Genomic DNA, 19,173 nt, shown 5'->3' with positions numbered 1-19,173 from the left:
AAGAAGGTGCTGTAGGAGGTGTAGACATCAGAGAACCATGAGAACCGAGATCAACTAGAGCTATAAATCCTACTTATAAAACATAAACATGGAAGAGAAAAAAATGATTACAATTAATATAAATAGACTTAAATCAGCAATTAAAAGAAGAAGAAGATTTCACAAATTAGAAAAATTAAAATTGGACATAATTTGTCTATAAGAAGCACATATTCAAAAATAACACAAACACTTATTGGTACAGCCAGAACTTGGAAAAATGTTTACTGCACTGGCAAGATGCAAAAAGGAGTGATCTTTTATAATAAAGATAAAATTCTAGTGAAACCAATTTATACAGATGAGGATGGAAGAATTCTGATGGTGGAAATTATGGACAACATTAAGAAAATACTTTTAATCCCAATTTATGCTCCCAATGATAAACAAGAGGAATTCTATAGAAAACTACACAGGAAAATAATTGATTTGGACTATGCTGATATCTGTATGATGGGAGATTTTAATGGAATTGTAGATCAGAACGTGGACTATAAAGCACAAAAAACAACAAAGCTAAATAGAAAACCACTCCCCAAATCCTTTTTCAAGATGATAGATGAAATAAACTTAAAAAATGTCTGGAGAGAAAGAAACCCTACAAAAAAAATATACTTTTTATTCAAATAGGCACCTATCATGTTCCAGATTCGACATGGCATGGGCCACAATGGAACTGACCTGTAATGTACAGGAAATTGAGACTGAAACAAGTACCTGGGCAGATCGCAATCCAATTACAATTGACTTGAAAGGCCAAAGGATACGATCTAGATGGACATTAAATATTACTGTATTAAAAGAGAAAGACTTCATTCAGAAAATAGAAAAAGAAATGACTTTCTTCTTTAAAGAAAATAGAAAAGAAGATACGTTATTGCAGAACCTTTGGGACACAGTGAAGGCCTTCACCGGAGGTTTGATAATAGATTATACAAGAAAGAGAAACATAAAGAAAAGACAAACTTTTAAAGATTTAGAGAATGACATAAGTCTCTTGAAAAAGAGTTACAGAAATTCCGACAAAAAAAGACATTAAAATAAAAATGGACATAAATAAGTACAAAATGGATCTATTGGAAAAGGAGGAATTGGCACAAAAAATTAGAGGTACTAAACAGAACGACTTTGAAAATGCAAACAAACCAGGTAGATGGTTGGCATATAAATTGAAAAAAGAAAGAGAATTAAAGAAAATATTGCAATTAAGAGATGATTAAGGGCAAATCCATTATGGAAATGTTGAGAAAAAGAAAATTATACAAGACTACTATGGTAAACTATATGAACAAGAGATTATAGAAGAGTGAGGAATTAAACAATATCTACAGGAAGCCAATCTCCCCCAGATACCCAAAGAAACAAACAATATTAGAAGGCAAAATAACTATGATGAAGCTAACTGAAGCACTTAAGAAGCAAAATAATGGAAAGGCCCCAGGCCCGGACAGCTTACCAGTAGAATTTTACAAGACATTTCAGGAATCGTCATCCCTCCCGCTATTATTATGAATGAGGTGATGTCTGAGAACAGGATAACCAAATCATGGTTAGAAACATATATTACACTTCTGCCAAAAGAGGAGGCTGATTTAACACAAATCAAGAACTACAGACCCATCTCCTTGTTAAACATAGATTATAAGCTATTTGCTTCGATATTAGCAGAACGACTTAAAAAATACCTAAACAGTTTCCACCCTGATCAAAATGGGTTTTTACCAAAGAGGCAAATCAAAGATAATATGAGAATAATTTTGGACACTTTGGAGTACTATGAGGCGCATCCTGAAAAACAAGTGGCCTTAATGTTTTTAGATGCACGGAAAGCATTTGACAATGTGAACTGGCGTTTTATGTTTCTAACAACTGGAACAGATGAATTTTGGTAAGAAATTTACCCAAGCCATACAAACCATATACCACAAACAAACAGAGAAGATAATGATAAATGGAGAATTGACAGATTCAATCGCAAAAAGGAGAGGAACGAGACAAGGCTGCCCACTATCACCTTTACTTTTTGTCTTAACATTAGAAGTTTTAAATAGAAAGAGAGAAAGTTTTAAATAGAGGAGAGAAAGAAATAAAAGGAATGAAAATTAAAAAAAGAATATAAATTACAAGCATTTGCAGATGATCTGGTTTTTATCCTTGAGGATCCAGGCAACGAACTTGATGTGGATTAAGGGGTGGATAACATTAAGAAATTCTAGAATATTGACTGTAGAAGGACATAACCTGCTGTTGGGATGGCATGCTTTTTATGATATAAGGAAACTAAAACACAGGGTTATTTTAGAAGACACTATATACGAGAGGCTTTGTTACTAACTGGGAGAAGATCAAAAGGCAATACTACCTAGAAATTCCAGTCTGACTATCAACTATTGAAGCTTTTTCATATCCAATAATATATAAAAAGGAACAAACAGTTATGTATGTGAAATATTGAATGCAGAGGGTGAACTCAAATCTATGCAAGAGTTGAAACAGGAAGGAATAGGAATGAATTGGTTTTCATATGCGCAAATACAATCTAGATATGATAAAGATCATAAAATGGAAGGTTTCTATGATAAAATGACTGAATTAGATAACATTTTGACAGGTAGATGAAAAAGTAATCAAAAAATTATTTACTAGATATTTACTAGAGATTAAGCTAAAGGAAGAACAAGTCAAAAAAACCATGATAGCTTGGGGAAAATTTTTTGGACATGGGATTGAAATAGAGAAATGGCAGAAATTGTGGTCTCAAAATTATAAAATGACAATGTCAACAGCATATAAGGAAAATTTGTATAAGATGTTTTACAGGTGGCATCTATCCCCAACGAGATTAGCAAGAATGTTCAAGAACAAGTCAGAAAAGTGTTGGAAATGTCATCAGACACCGGGCTCATATTATCACATATGGTGGACTTGCATAGACGCTAAAAGATACTGGACTAAAATCCACATGTGGTTGGAGAAAATGATACAAAAACACACAGACCTTAAACCAGAGATTTTTTTATAGGGAATTATACCAAAAACATACAACAAAGATTTGAAATATTTGATTATAAATGTTTTAATAGCAGCTAGAATTGTATTTGCAAAAAATTGAAAAAATGAAAAAATACCAACACAGGAGGAAGTTATTCGAAAAATAATGGAATGTGCTGAAATGAGTAAATTGACATTTGAAATTAGAGAACAAGAAAATGTATAATTTTATAAGATATGGGACTTGTTTTATCCGTGACCCGACAAAAGGGCGAACGACAAAACCGCGCCCGACTAAATCGCGTTGCTGACGTCATCAACGCGGCGACAACAGCCAGCGCGGAGAAAGAAGGGCGCTTTAAATAGTGCGGAGAAAGAAAGCCGATTTAACTTAAGGTAAGGGTTAGGGTTAGGTTAAGGGTTAGGTTTAGGGTAGGTTTAGGATTATGTTAAGGGTTAGGGTTAGGGTTAGGGGTTAAGTTTAGGTTTAGGGTTTACAGTGTGCTTCTTTCTCCGTGCTGTTGTCGCCCGGTTGATGACGTCAGCGACGCGGTTTAGTCGGGCACAGTTTTGTCGTTCGCCCTTTTGTCGGTGAACCATTTTATCAATAACTAGATAAAAAACATAGAAATGAAAAACTTTGGAGAAGTTTTACATATTGTAAGAATAATAAAATAAGATAGGTGATACTATAAAGATATATTATTAAATAGACTAACAATGATGTAATGGAATATTGGCATATACATGAATTGAATATCTGAAACATTTTCCTTAAAATGAAAGAATATCAATAATAACTGAACAATATGATGTACAATGTCAATAATGTATCTGTATGCTTGATGGATAATCAGTGACCCTATACACAATTGAAAGTGGTGATGCACAAATGCTTGTAACCTAATGACATAACCTAATAACCTAATGGGTTTATGTTACATGAACTGTTTGTCTTTGTTTATAAAACTTTTAATAAAAAAATGACTGAATGGATAACATTATCATGATTTTGCAAATATAAATGGGTCTTTATTTTTTCAGAATGTAACAAAACATGAGGAAAATGTTAGGAAAAGTATCTACAATGGATGCTACTAACTAATGTGTAAAACTCCATAGGAGAAATCTTAATTGAAACTTAATTTATACCCTGCCTTTATTATTTTTTATAAATAATTCAATTTAATATTCTTCAAATATTTTCTTGAAAATGTTTCCTCCTCCTTCTCCTCCTCATTAATTATGATAGAGCAATGGGAAGCAAATACTGAATTTATTTGAATTCTGGACTATCTTTGAAGGTGCATATTTGAATAGTGACAGTGGAAATGGAAAGTGCCAGTTCTGTTGCAAACAATGCAACTTCCACTTCTTCTGACCTATCTTTAATTTCTTAGCTTTAATTTATTCTGACTAATCTGACCAATCTTTAATTTCTTAACCTATTTATATTCTTCATATCCCACTAGATGGTGCAATAATCACATATATTCCTTACTGAAAACTACACAAGAACTCTATTTGGAAGATTCCTTTTGTGGGTAATTCTTATAAAAATTGGGGAAATTGTCATGGAATTATTGAGGCATTAGGAAAGACATACTGCTTAGTGTATACATTTCCATCTCAGATTTTAAATTGCTGATTTTTTTTTCATTTTCTGGGCTTTCTTAAGTCAGTAGAAATAGATTAAATATACTTTTGCTTGTTAAAAGAAAAAAATATTAAATATTGGGAAATGGGGTTTTGTTTCATTTACTTAAGTTAATGTAACTTGTGTTAGTGACATGAATATGTATCCCAAAATGAATAATTATCCTTTCATTCATCTTAGCAAGGATTTATGAGTTAGTCCTGTCCAATGTGGATTGAATCATCTGATATATTTTTGTGTAGCTGTTTCTTTGAATTCCTGAAATCATAGATGCTTTCTATTAGTAATACTATAACATTTATATCAATTGATTGCTACATATTGATCATAAGTGATATCTGAAATCAGTGTAATCTTTTTAAAAATCTGTATGAAAAATTAGTGGAAAAATATAGAGGAGACTATAACATAGGCATGATTGAAAAAAAAATTGCAAATTTCCAGTGTAGAGTAATATGGTTGTATAGTAATATAAAACACAAAACAGATATGATGACTTCAAGTAGCCTGGATAGAGATTTTAAAAAACCGCAGATCTCTATCAGAATGGTTTATACCTATTTTGTAACTGTTTCAGCTTAACACAAAGATTAAATTATAAAATATTTGTAATATGACTTGTAATGAATTCCAGAGAGGCTGACATCAGCAAAGGTTGTTAAGGTCATAGAAATCCACATGTTTGAAGATATCTGCTTCTATATGACCAATTGTGTGTGATGATCAATGAGGGATCTTATTAATTTTTAAAATAAAATTGGATTGTGTGAAATATAAGTTTTCATTCATGCTTAGGTGAAGTGATCTGATCAATGACTGATCATTTCTGCCTACGTGAGGACATTCTGTTAAATAAAATTGTGTCTCCCTTCTTCACTTTCTTTTTTGAGCAGTATCCTTTTCTATCCCCAAATATCGGTGTTCTTTCTAGGGATAAGAAATTTATATATTGCTTCTCATTCAGTGCAATGAGAATGTAAACAGTATCAAAGTTAAACATGTTACTATAACAGTATAGTGTTGCAGCTTTGAAAAATAAATGCAAAAAAGCATTTTGTTCTGAATACTATATGTATTTGGTGTTCTGCAGGAAGGGTATCAAAAGTTCATATTATATTTAGAAGCATCAGTGCAAAGAAATCTGTAGCTGCTAATCTGACTCCAAACCATATTTGGTTACTTTAAATGTAATATAGGCAAAGTGAGGGCTGATTTTCAATTGCAAACATTCCTTTTGCATTTTCCACTATTTTAAATCATTCAGTCTTCTACTAGGAAAAATAAATGGATACTTCAGCTTTTACTTGATTAAATTCTCTCAAGTTTTAGTTATTTTAAATATTCATTAGAAAGCCTAACTTGAAAAGATTCGCCAAAAGTGCTGGGATGGGAACAGTTGGAAAATAGCAGAGCTCTGACAGGCTCTGCGAAAACCCAACCAGACACAGCTGCCAAGGACCTTTGGGTCAGAACCTGTTCTGGAAGAACTGGTGAAAAAGAAGAAACATCTTGTAGAAAAAAGAGGAACCGGCAGTTCCTTGAAAGATCCAAGGTAAAGTTCTTCAAACTGACAGTGGCAGCAGTTTTAATGGCCACTTTAAAGTTGGGGCAACCAGACCAAGCTATTTGAGCAGGAGAAGTGCTGGAACAAATTGTTGGACCTGGGTGAAAGAGTAATCAACCCAAGGTTAAAAAAAACATTTAAATTTTGATTAAAAAGAGACCTGGAGTGGAATTTAGCAGCTATTTGGCAGACGGGGGATTTAACGGGGGGGTGGGGTGGCGGGGCGGAGACAAAAATGCAAAGCCCTAGAAGACTTTTATCCCCCAAATGTGGACTTGGAAACATCAAAAATAATAAAAGAACTTGGAGTGAAATTTCCTTTCTTTTGCTACCTTTTTCTATTTTTTATGGAATAAATATGGATTTTGACAGCTAGAACACATTGCCTACAGCAGAGAGTGGTGAGCAGAGGATACCACAAGATCTAATAGAAATTGGCAGGGGAAAGTACATCTGGAACTTCACCTTGACTGAAGCAAATAACGATACTTTGGAGCTGTGAGAAAGAACAAGGAGGATTTGTTTTTACAACAGCGTTGTGGATTGATTTTAGTGGAAGACCAAAAGTAAAGTAAACAAAAAGTGGAATTGGATTTAAGGAATTGGAAATTTTTTAAAAAAGGAGGGGGGGAGAACTTTAAGCTTAAGTAAAAGTGATATAATAGAAAAAATTTAACTTGTCAAATTAATTAAACAGATAATATGGAATTTTGGATGTTTAATGAAATAGTTGATATGTTAAAAATGCACGTGAAATGCTAAATGGGAATAAAATAGTGGAAACTCAGAGGAAACATTTAGAACAAGGAGAAGGAGAAAGAAAAGGGATTGAATGAAGAATAGGAAGATAACATAGAAGAAAAAGAGATTGAGAAAGAAAAATACTTAGATGATTATACTGGGATTTACAGTTACATACCCAAAGAAGACAAGGGGGAAGCGGCCCCCCAAAAGGGAAAAATAAATAGCAAAGGTGGGATTAATAGAGGAAGATGGCGGGCAAAACTGGGGAGAGGTACAAAAACAACAATTAAAAAGGAGGAAAAAGATTGGAAAGAAAAAGGAATTTCAAGATCAAGAAAAAGATAGGCAAATGGGTGGAGAGAAGAGAATATAAGAGAAATGAAGTTCCTGAGAGACTAAGAAAATGGTTGAAAGGAGGAAAGAAAAAAAGGATTTGCCAGTAGAATACAATGAAATTTAGTAAATATAGCCAATGGTATATATTCAATACAATGTGGAGGAAATAGATTAAAATTATAACTTGTGGATAACTAACTAAATGAGATGTTTACTACATAAAATTAAACTTGAGGATAAATTTTATTAACAGAATAATAGATGGAAATGATATGTTAAATTTGATTAATTTGGAGAGGCAAATAATGATATTGTTTATATATTAAGAAGAATTAAAATTAAGCGGGAGAATATGGAATAAAAATAAGATGACTGAAATGTAAAATGGGAATATGATGTAAAATGTACTATGCATAATAGAAGATGTAAAGAGAGGAAAACCAGGACAACACTTTGTTTATAAAAGAAGTTAAAATATGTGACAAAAAAAAAAACTTTGAAAAGGAAACCTAACTTCCCATTGACGTCATAGCAATACTGTCAGAGAGGAACGGGCCTCCACATTCCCTATGCTGAACTCTTCCTGTTTGTGGGCTTTGGAGGGAGCCTAAGAGGTGTTGAAGTGGGCAAGATATGATGTGTAGTTGAGCTCTTTTTCCTTATTGTTGTTTTGACTTGTTTTTCCTTTTTCACTTTCTTTTAAAGTATAGCAATTAAAGCAGGGAAATGATGAAGGATGATTCTCTTTCTCAGTTACTGTATTGAATTGTTTTCCCCTCTCCCTCCCTCTCTATTCTTTTCTCTTTCTCTTTTTGTAGGCAGGTGACCTGATTAGAAGTTGGTCAGGGAAGAATGAAAAAGCTTTTTGTAGGGTGATATGAAATAAAGGGAATAATGTACTATGTTTTTATTTGATAAAATGAAAGTAATAATGAGAAATAGGTAGAATAATTGAATAATGAAAGATTGTAACTTAATATAGATGTATATTGTTATGGGAATTATATGTTGATTGAATGTAATAATAATATTCAATCTGATCAGTTTTGATTGTATTGAAATATATGGTGCCCAGGTGCCACACTGTTCAGGCATTGATTTGACATTTTTATTAAAAATTTTTAAAAAAAAGAATATATCTTGTATTCAACATCTGTCTTATGAAAGGCCATATCTATAGATAATTAGTATCTCAGCCAATTTTGTATCTTTTTGACAAGTGTTTCAATAGATATAGAAATATGCTAGAATAATATTTCATGTGTCTTATAAAATGAACTATATCTACAATATTATTTTATAGAATTCTTAGTTTATTCATTGTTCTCAAGGAGCTAAGCTGTTTATAGATGTTATTTGTTATTTAAATAACTTTTTGCCAAAGTTGTTTATTCTCTGTTTGAGTATCCAAAAATATTGCTTTTAGCAAATATGTAATATCTTTTTGAAATGTCTGTGCAGCTCATAGTGATTTGCACACTGGAGTTCATTGTTAAATGGGTCCAGGTGTTGATGAATATAACATCTGAGAGTTAACCCATTAAAGCTCAAAAAAGGTCACAAAAAAGAAAGTTATTTTTAAACCTTATAAAAATGTTATTTGATATAATTAGTAACAGTGCAGTCTTATATCTACCTTTAAACAAGTCGAAATTGAAGTACCAGTGTATACATTTATACAAAAATAATATGTGTTTTATATTTTGTAACATTAAAAAAAACTTGCTGGAACATTTATTACAATTTTTAATAGTGTTCAATAATACTCCACCACTGAATTTTTCTTTACTGAGTGGTTTATATAAAAATATATGCATTTATAAAATGTTAAGTTTCCCTTCATGATGACAAGAGGGGACATCATTACCATTTTATTGCATCCAAAGTGCAGTAACAATGATCCACATTCTCTTATTTTGCATTTAACTTTTGTTTTTTTTAATGTTCATACATTGTTACTGAAGAAACTAAAATTTTCAATTTTATTTCAATTTTGCAAAAAAAAAATACAAAGCAAATTTGCAGTGTCTTTTTGTATACACAAGCTCTCTCAGCAATCTCCAGAAGCGTTACCAATTTAGTCTTTGTTTAGAAGCAGTCTAATTTCTTTTACTTGACGGAATCAGTCATTCCCCTAATACTAGGTTTACAAGCATTTGATTATTTACAGCTATATTTCCAAACCAGAATGTTATTGTGTCTGGGATATTTGTAATAAATGATATCATATATATGGTGATATTCTTTTTTTGCTTTAAATAATGATGGCAGTTGTGGGATCTTTACTTTTAAAAAGTGCATCTATTTTTGGAGGACTGCATTTTAATTAACATCAATTACTATAGACATCCAAGGTGGGCAATGCAAATGACTTAGGGTAATTGAGAAATGATGGAAATCTTAATTATGGACATGAGAAAGAATAGATAAAGAAATATAAGAGAAAAGATAGATACAGAAATGCCATCACAAACTCCTGAGTCTTGAGAGAACATCTAATCTAATGAAAATAGATTTTGCTTGAGAGATCATGCAAATACAATTAATTATTCATGGCAGCAACATCATTAGGATTTCATTTTGTTTAAAGGCCTCTAAATTACTTAGAAAATTGGGTTAAATTGAAGAAGAGTTTCAGGGGAAAGGATGGACAAGCTTTTCAATATATTGACTTGGTGTAGTACTTTCTAATATAGGAAAATGTACATTATTCCTAAAATCCTTTTCAATCTGGATGTAAATTTGATCAAAAGAGTCAGGCAAACTGAACTAAATAGTGAACAGTGGGAATAATTAAAATTAAATGACTGTAAAATTGGTGATGGGTTTTCTTGTCATTTAATAAAAATATATGTTTATGAATTTACTCTGTTGAAATAGGAAGCTTTTGGGTCATATCTCAAAGGTTACATAGTCCAAAAATTCTAACATGTCAGCCTTAAAACAAAATCTTCTCTAGTACTTGAATCGTGTATGTTTTCTAATTCATCTGGAAATAGACACTTGATAAAGTATTCAGAGATAACAAACATTGTACATTTGACATGCAAAATTTCTGTTTAATTTATCTTGACTCTGATTTTCCTAACTTATAAAAGCTTACTGGAAAGAAACAGGGTAGTAATAAAACCTGATTACCTCTTTTGCATTTTATGCAACATGCAACAGATTGTGGTTTTGCAACCACGTGGACTGAGAATTCTGGGAACTGCAACCCCACCTATCTGAAGAGAGATACAAGATAACTTTTTCAGGATTCCTTGACTTCTATCCAGGATCACTGGAGACAAGTTCTTATTTTTAATAAGACACTTGTTGGAACTATTGGAAGCACCTATCCAGTATATAAAAGAAACAGAATCAGTAATTTTATACATGTGGCCCAAGGAAAGAAACCTAATTCTACTAGAGCAGTATTTTTTAAACTTTTAACATGTGGTCTTCAACATTCAGAATCCTCTGCACTCAGCACCTTTGGTTTGAAATTTGGAAATGTTATAATAGCGAAATACAGAAGAAATGGTAAAGAATATTTATGGGCATCATTCAAAAAAAATTTTTTTTTGAGATGGGGAGTTAGAAAAAAATAACATCCCTGAAATGTTTTTAGAAAATACCCATTCTTCATCATTTCTCTAAGAAATTTGTGGTGTCTAATATATATACTTGTGGTAATTGACTTTATTTCAGTCTACTATGGCACTGCAAAATTTAGGTTTGTGTTTTTGGTTTAGGCTAATACAGGCAGTCTTTGACTTGCAACACTTCATTTAATGAGTGTCTGAAGTTACAACAACACCGAAGAAAGTGACTTATTACCATTTTTCACATTTATGATTGTTACAGCACCCCTGTGGTCATCTGATCAAAATTCAGATGTTTGGCAACTGATTCATATTTATGATGGTTGCAGTGTCCTGAAGTCATATGATCATCTTTTGCAGTCTTCTGACAAGCAAAGTCAATGGGAAAGCCAGATTCACTTAACAACTGCAGTGATCCATTTAACAACTGTAGCAAGATCATAAAATAGGGCAAACTTCATTTAATAAATGTCTCACTTAACAACAAATTTTGGGCTCAATTATTGTAGGTTGAGGACTACCTGTACTTGCTTTTCCTTTTTTTAAGTGGAGTAATTACTCAATCTGGAAAAGTTGAGCAGATTGGAGTTAACTATTATTTTAGGAGTGTGAAACTCATTTCATCATAACGTTATCACATGATGTATCAATCCCCCCCACAACTTTGCTAAACCGGGAGTGGCCAGCACATGATGCATCCGGCCTGCAAGCCAGGAGTTTGACAGCCCTGTACTATCTGAATTGACTTGATTGTTCTATTAAAGTCTCCAACCTTTCTCAAATGAAATTTGAAATGGCCCCATCACTAAGATCTACTAAGATCATTTTTGTTTTGACTTCCTGCCAACTAATGCTGCCCTGATTTTGTGTGTACAAGGTGTAATAAGTTAGGTAATTGGTTGATGCTTCCTGCAAATCCTGCATTGCTGCCTTCAGTTCATCATTGGTTAGGGGAAAGCACTCACCAATCAATGTTCTGCCATAATAATGGGGTGGATTTGGCTGCATGATTTTGTCAATTATTTTAAACACCTCCCTGTGATTCTTTTCATATACATTCTGTTGTAGGCAAAGCTAAATAAGGTAAAAACCAAGAAAAAGATTGTGATCATAAAGTGTGCCAAATCATAAATATTTATTTATTAGATTTAAAAAAAAAATCTTACTTACATTACAAGTAAGTCAAGCAGTGAGCATATAAAATATTCCTTCCTCTTCCTATTTTTATTTAGTCTTTTTACTTAGGATTTCTCTCCCCTTCTTTTACATTCTTTACAAAGAATGCAATGACCGGTTTGGAAGACAACTGCATAGCAATGACAATGGTCATTTATTGAAATTTATTTATTTATTAAATTTATATGCCACCCATATCACTTCTAAGATGACTCTGGGTTCTTAAAAATGATATAAATATAAAAACAATTAAAATTAAAAGACACATAAAATTTGAACAAGGGGATGGGAAGCACAGAGGGGAGTTTTTCTTTTTACCCTGTCAACCATCTCCAGCAAAGAATGTTCCTATCAGGATCCCAAACCAACTGGTAAAACTAGGTTTTGAGACCATGTCAGAAGGCCAGGGAGCAGATCAGGGGTGGGTTCTTGCCAGTTCTAACCTTTTCTATAGAAGAGGTTCCACAAATCTACAGCGCTGTTTAGAACTGGTTCCAGCTCCCTCCCCCCGCCCGTCGGCACATCATCAAGATGAAGAGTGAGAGGAGGAATTCTGGAAGTTGAAGTCCACAAGTCTTAAAGCTGAACACCCCTGGGTTTTTTTCCTAAAGGTTTAGAGGTGCAAGGGTCTTGTAAAATGACAGCTTTAAGACTTGCATGCTTCAAATACCAGAGTTTCTGAGACAACATTTTGGTTGCTAAGCAAGAGCATTGTTAAGTGAGTTTCACCACATTTTACATTGGCCACGCCCACCCAATCACATGGCTGGCAAGCAACTCCCACTCAGTCACATGACCAGCAAGCCACTCCCACAAAGCAGGCCACACCTACAGAAGAGGTTCTAAAAAAATTTGAAACCCACCACTGGAGCAGATCCCTCCTCTGGCAATAGAATGTTCTAGGACAGAGGCCCCAATGGAAAAGGCGCTTCTCAATCCTGCCAGATGAAATCCCTTAACAGGTAGGTTTTGCAACAAACCCGTTCTGGAATGAATGGTGGACCAATACCTTGAATTGGACCCAGAAGCAAACCCCTGCAGCTTGTGAAACAGCAGTGTTAGGGGCCTCCAGAATATTTTGAACTGCTGCATTACTGTAATCCAGATAATGAAGGACGACTATAGGCGTCCAGACCATATGTCCAGACCACCTTGAAATGACCAGTAAATGCCTTTAATCCACCTGCAAGTAGTGATCAGTTTTTGCTTCTGACATAATAAGAGGAAACAACATCTTTTTTAAAAAAAAATATAATTTTTATTAAACATTATTACCTTTAAAAAACAGGAAGAAAAATACAGCGACAAAAATACAACGACATAAGCAAGACAAATCATACATAACAATATAAAGTAAAACATACAGATACAAATGCCGTTTTAAACATACAACCCCCCTCCCCCCCACGGTGACAGTCATTCACAACCCAGTTTTTCTTTCTTTCCTCATTATTAGGTCTCTAAGCCACATCTTCTCATTGCAAGATTCAGGGATCTATTACGGTACCTATGTTAACTTTCCCCATTTTAAGTCCCTGCTGTTCTCCTAGTCGCCCACATATACCATAGGTTCCAGCTAAGATAATGTTCTGTTTCTCCTTTGTCCCTCAGCCAACCCGTCATTCTGTCCATTTTTAATCCTTTTCCAATATTTCGTGGCCTCAGTACAGGACCACCAAATATGGTAGAATGTGCCATCCTTTCTTCCACATTTCCAACACAATGGAGATAACCCAGGAAACATCTTAGCTAACCTCGTTGGGGGGAAGTGCCACCTATAAACCATCTTGTATATGTTTTCTTTGAAGGCAGTAGATGTTGTAAGTTTAATGGTCTTGCTCCATAGATCCCACCATTTGCCCATTTCAATTTCATAACCTAGGTTTCTCTCCCATACTATTAGAAGGCTTTTGTCCATCTCTTCATTAGTATCTTGGCAGGTCAAAAATTGGTAGATCTTCGATAACATTTTCTTGTCTCCACCAAACAAGATCTTATCTAGCCCCTGAGGGTTTGGGTAGATCCCGAAACGTGCCTTATCACTATTAAACCTGTTTCTAACCTGTAAATATTCCCACCATTCCAAATTCCTGCCCTGTTGCTCTAATTCCATCTTTGTTTTCATGTTGCCCTCTTCTGTCATGATATCTTTATATGTTATGTTTCTTGTCCAATTAAATAAACTCGGATGCGTTAAGGCCTCTAATGGTGCCAACCAACACGGAACCCTAAGATAATATTTTTTCCTCATTTTTTCCCAGACCCCCATCAAAATCTTCCGAATATAAGTACCTATGGGGGGTGTCTCTTTCTTGCCAGAGGGAGGCATGCCATCCCTGGGGGAGGTCATGTCCCTCTATAGCCAATAGGCGCCTTCTATTCAACATCACCCAATCTTTCACCCATGTCATGATTGCTGCGTTATAGTATGCTTCCCAGTTGGGTACTCCGAAGCCTCCCAGTTCTCTGCGTTTTTGCAAAGTTTGGGCTTTGATTCGTGCTTTCTTGCCTTGCCATATAAACTGTGTCACTATTGTCTCCAGGGATTTTAAAATTTTTTTGTCCAATTTAGTTGGTGCCGTTTGAAACAAAAACAAAAATTTTGGTAATACATATGTCTTGACTGTCGCAATCCTGCCCATCAGAGACAGAAACAACATCTTATTGTGAGTTGGATTAAGGAGAAATTTTCTAAGGGTGAGACCAATCGAGTTGGCCATGCTCACCCAGTCATATGCCCACCCAGTCACATGCCCACCCAGCCACACTCATCCAGCTGGTCATTAGGGTAGAGAACCGATTGTTAAATTATTTGAATCCCACCACTGCCCTGTTTATGAGGCTTATCTAGATAGTTTCGTTTGGAAATGGAATAGAAGATTTAGTATATCCAGCACAAAGAATCTTGCATTGTTTCACAGTTGTTACAATTCTTAGTTTAAAACAGGATACATACATTTTTTTTAAAAGGAAAAGTTTTAAAAGTTGATTTGGAGGCTGAATTTCTGTTCTCAATCCTATATATATCATCTGAGCCTTGATCTCTGTGTGGATGCTAGGCTGATCTCTGTCACACTATGCTAGGCTGATCATTGAAAACTGACGTGCTCTGAGAAATGCTTTGATTAAGCATGAAAATTAGTCGGAATTATTCTGGAATCTGATTGTTTTAAAAGTCTGCCTTTTTTCCTTTACCCCATCCCACTTTTATTTTATTGTTTGTTTACTCATCTTGCAATTCTCTCAACTAATTCATGTATATAATTCAAGAACAGATTTAAATTAAAGTAGACAGCCTCCAGTACTGGTCTGCCTTTTACATCATTAGGTTGGTTTAACATGGCCTGTTTGCAGAATGTTTGAAATGCATGGAATCTATATGCCTATTTTTTTTAATAATGTGCCTGAATGCTACTGCTGTTAACTTAAAACATTTGTCTGACAGAGATACTAAAACCTTACTAATGATTGGCCAATATCTGTAAACTATTTTCCATCCCAAGGGAAAGTAATGGTAACTTGGAATAATAGCAGAGTGGGTTGCTCAAGTTCAGCCCGCTTTGGCTGAACCAGTAGGGGAATTCAGTCCTGGATCGCAGAACTGGCAGCGGCCCATGCCTGCCACACCCCTGAAACAGTTCCCTTGCCACCGGTGGACTGCCACCATTTTGGTTTTTAGTCACTGCACATGCACAGTTCACTGTAAATTGTTCTGTGCTTGTGCGAAGAACAATTCACATTGAACAGGGTTGTGAACCAGTAGCAAAATCAACAGCAACCTACCCCTGAGTAATAGGCAGTAGATTTGGGGCAAAAATGTTTTCTAGTTATATAAGAGGGATAGCTAATTAAATAATAACAATGGTGGATAAAAAGCAGTAGACCTGTCCTTCCTCGCTTCCACAGATGCCAAAAAATCAAATATCCTTATTAACAGAGGAACTGTCAGCAAATTACAAAGACAAATCTGTCATAAAACCACTGAAATAAAGCAAATGTTCCACTACCCAAGTATTAACCCAATACTTTAAGAGAAGCTATGTAAGAACACTATGTAGATGAACACAAACATACTTTGGCAACCTTGAATATCATAAAAAGTAAACAGACCACCTATACAACATTTTCCAACAAAATGTATACTGCAATTTTATCAATTTTATTTAAGTTCCTAACCACTTAACACATTATAGCACAACCATCCCAAGTTATAAAAAAATAGCATTGCCATACATCAAAAACATCTCAGAAGCAACCAACCCACTATTATAACCGCACAGCATCACAGTAACTAAAAGACCAAACAGCTCAGAAGAAAAAAACAGGAGTCATATACAATATACACAATAAGAATTGAAGCAACTATTATGTAGGATGAATAGACTAGCATAGTGCATCTATGAACACCACTAGAAGTCAGGAGATATGACAGAAAACTTATTAATCGCACAACACATAGACAGCCTTAACCATAGTTTCAACTGGGAAACTGTGAGCATCCTGGGCCAAGCTAAATCCAAAAAATTCTAGGGAATACCTGGAAGCCTAGCACTCAGACAAATCAGCCATCAGTAATCAGACAGAGTTGGTGTTGCGGCAATATCAGACACAGGGAACGTGCCTCCGTGTCCCTGTGCTGACTTCCCCCTATTGGTGGGCTCCGAGACAAGCCAAAGCTGCCTTGTAGGGACAGTGAAGCAAAGATGGATGCCCTGTGAGGTCGAGGAGAGATGCAACTCTCCTGTCTGACTCAGGGTTTTTCTTCCCTCTCAGCCACGGCAAGGAGAAGAGACAGCCTAAAGATGGCTGCCACAAAGCTGGGACAGCCAAAGAACAACAACTAAGACTGGTACTGGAGCGAAGTAGGTGAACTGTGAATGGAACTGGGGAAGAGGATTTCTTTTTACCTTAAACTTAACCCTAAGGAAAATTTGGAACTATTTGCTCAGAATTATTTGTTAAAGTGGTGTCTAAGCATTCTGAGAAATTCCAGACCGAAAGAGGAAGATATAAGAGAGAAAAATAATAAAATTTGAAATGTATAGAAAATTGGACTCTTAAATTGGGAAGATGTGGTACTGGGAAGACTTTTTTAAATGCTTGAATTATTTACCTATAAAACTTAGTCTGCTTTTATAATTGATTTATAACTAAAGTGACAGTTGCCAAGTGGTAATGCTGAAATTTAAGTTGAGAGTGCCACCTGTTGACAAAAGGAAAAACTACAAGCCAGGAAATATTTATGGGAAAGACTGTGAAAATATTTACTGGATTATTCCCAACTATCCCAGGACTATTGGAGATTTAAACACAAACATAAGCAAGCTACTTAATTAAAGGGATCCCTGAAAGATTTTCCATAACTTCTGGGACTATTCAAATGGAATTGAATTGTTTGGGATATAAAGAACTGTGATTAGTGCATCCCTTGAAGGGTAACCTAAGGACTGTATAAATAGCTTTTAGACTGTTGAACAAAAGTGGAATTTTTTTTAAAAAAAACCCAAAATAAGATGCTTTATAAAGAAGAAACAAGTGAAACATTGACGGAGATGGCATTACTTTTTCAAAACACTAAGTATATTATGGAGAAAGGATTTAAGGGGATTATGGAAAAAAATGGAAAATGCTATACAAGGGATGATGGGTAAAGATTAAGATGCCCAGAAAAGGGAGAAGCTAACAGTAGAAATGAAGGGAAAGACTGAGATGAAGAACCAGAGAATAAAAGAAGACAAATAGGAGACAACAAAGAAAATAACAGTGACTGATGAATTAAACCAGGGAGAAAATATATTAAGAGAGTTGAAAAGTGAATTGGAGATACAGGAAAATACCTTTGAAAGGGAGATAGGGGCATGGGCAGAAATCCTGGAAACTAGGCAGTAGAGGAGGGTAGAGGTGGGAAAAATACTCAGATTGAACAGCCAAGAAACAGATGTAGAAAGAGAGAGAGATTTTAGAGGAATATGGGAGAAGAGTCAAAAAGAAAAAAAAGCATAGCAATTAAAGTATTGAAGCAGGCAAGAGATGATGGATAGATGATTTTACATTTTTGGTGTTGTTTTGATTTGATTTGCTTTTACTCTCTATCTCTCCTTTCTTTTTTCTGTTCGTAGTTGACATAATTAAAAGTTAGATAGGATAGAAAGAAAGAAGATTAGAAGTTAGATAGTATAGAAAGAATATGTTTTTTAACAAAATATGACATGATTAGAAGTTAGAATAAGAGAGAAATAAGAGAAAAGGGGGATATTAGTGTATACACTTTTATATAATAAAATAAGAGCAACAATAAGAAAACATGGAATAATTGAATAATGACAAATTGCAACTTTATATAAATATGTACTACTATTAGAAATATATACCTGCAATACGGGTGGCACAACTACTTATGGTGCGAGGGAAATAAAATCCACAATTATTTTAGTAGTCACCATTTAAGGGGGGTATTGATTAAGGACTGGCTCGAAATTAGAAGGAGATACTACACGCAACTACCTAAATGGATATCTCCGACGGAAGCCCTGATATACCCGAATTTGATAAACTTGGATAAAATTGTTACCTACCAACAGTTGCTAGACGACCAAAACAAACTAAACCTCAGGGAAAATTTGGCTGATAAGGGAATAAACATCGATTGGTGGCCATATCTTCAAATTCAAAACAAACACAAATTCGATCTAGCACAACCTGGCTTCCAGAACAAGAACCAGGAATTAGATAAAATTTTAATTGGACCAGATGAGAAATTAATTTCAAAAATATACAACTGCTTACTGATTCGAAAAACGGAAGCAGAAAGAGTAAAAGAAGTCATGGTAACCTGGGCCCAAAACATCGGCCACACAATAGACCTAGACGACTGGGAAAGAGTCTGGGAATGGAACCTAAAATTGACAAAGTCGACGGCCTATAAAGAAAATATATATAAAATGTTCTACCGCTGGCATCTTCCACCGACAAGACTGGCGAAAATGTCTTCAAAAGTTTCGGCCATATGCTGGAAATGTAAAACAGTGCTGGGCACGTACTACCATATGTGGTGGACGTGTCCGGTAGCCAAAGTATATTGG

At 34.6% G+C, this 19,173-nt stretch overlaps 1 protein-coding gene across 6 annotated transcripts in view; it reads left to right on the top strand.

Annotated features, from left to right (window-relative positions):
• Positions 1–19,173, top strand: part of HERPUD2 (HERPUD family member 2) — a 249,514-nt gene that overhangs the window by 42,809 nt on the left and 187,532 nt on the right. For 2 of the 6 annotated variants that reach the window (XR_015696384.1, XR_015696385.1), the window contains exon 9: positions 19–4,032. The exons of 2 other annotated variants lie outside the window; for them this stretch is intronic. Coding sequence is in view for 2 of the 4 variants with exons in the window: in XM_087713075.1 (XP_087569201.1) it covers positions 8,150–8,212 (63 nt within the window). In the remaining 2 variants the exon portion in view is untranslated. Of the gene's footprint in view, positions 1–18; positions 4,033–8,149; positions 10,716–16,864; positions 18,362–19,173 lie in introns of those variants that run through there. 2 more of the 6 variants (XM_087713077.1, XM_087713075.1) reach the window with 2 other exon arrangements.

Source organism: Thamnophis sirtalis, unplaced genomic scaffold (genome assembly GCF_051295495.1).
Source record: "Thamnophis sirtalis isolate CommonGarterSnake01/CBP01778 unplaced genomic scaffold, rThaSir2_p1.2 scaffold_4, whole genome shotgun sequence".
NCBI lineage: Eukaryota > Metazoa > Chordata > Lepidosauria > Squamata > Natricidae > Thamnophis > Thamnophis sirtalis.
The sequence above is the reverse complement of the archived record's forward strand: the minus strand, read 5'-3'. Positions and strand labels throughout refer to the sequence as shown.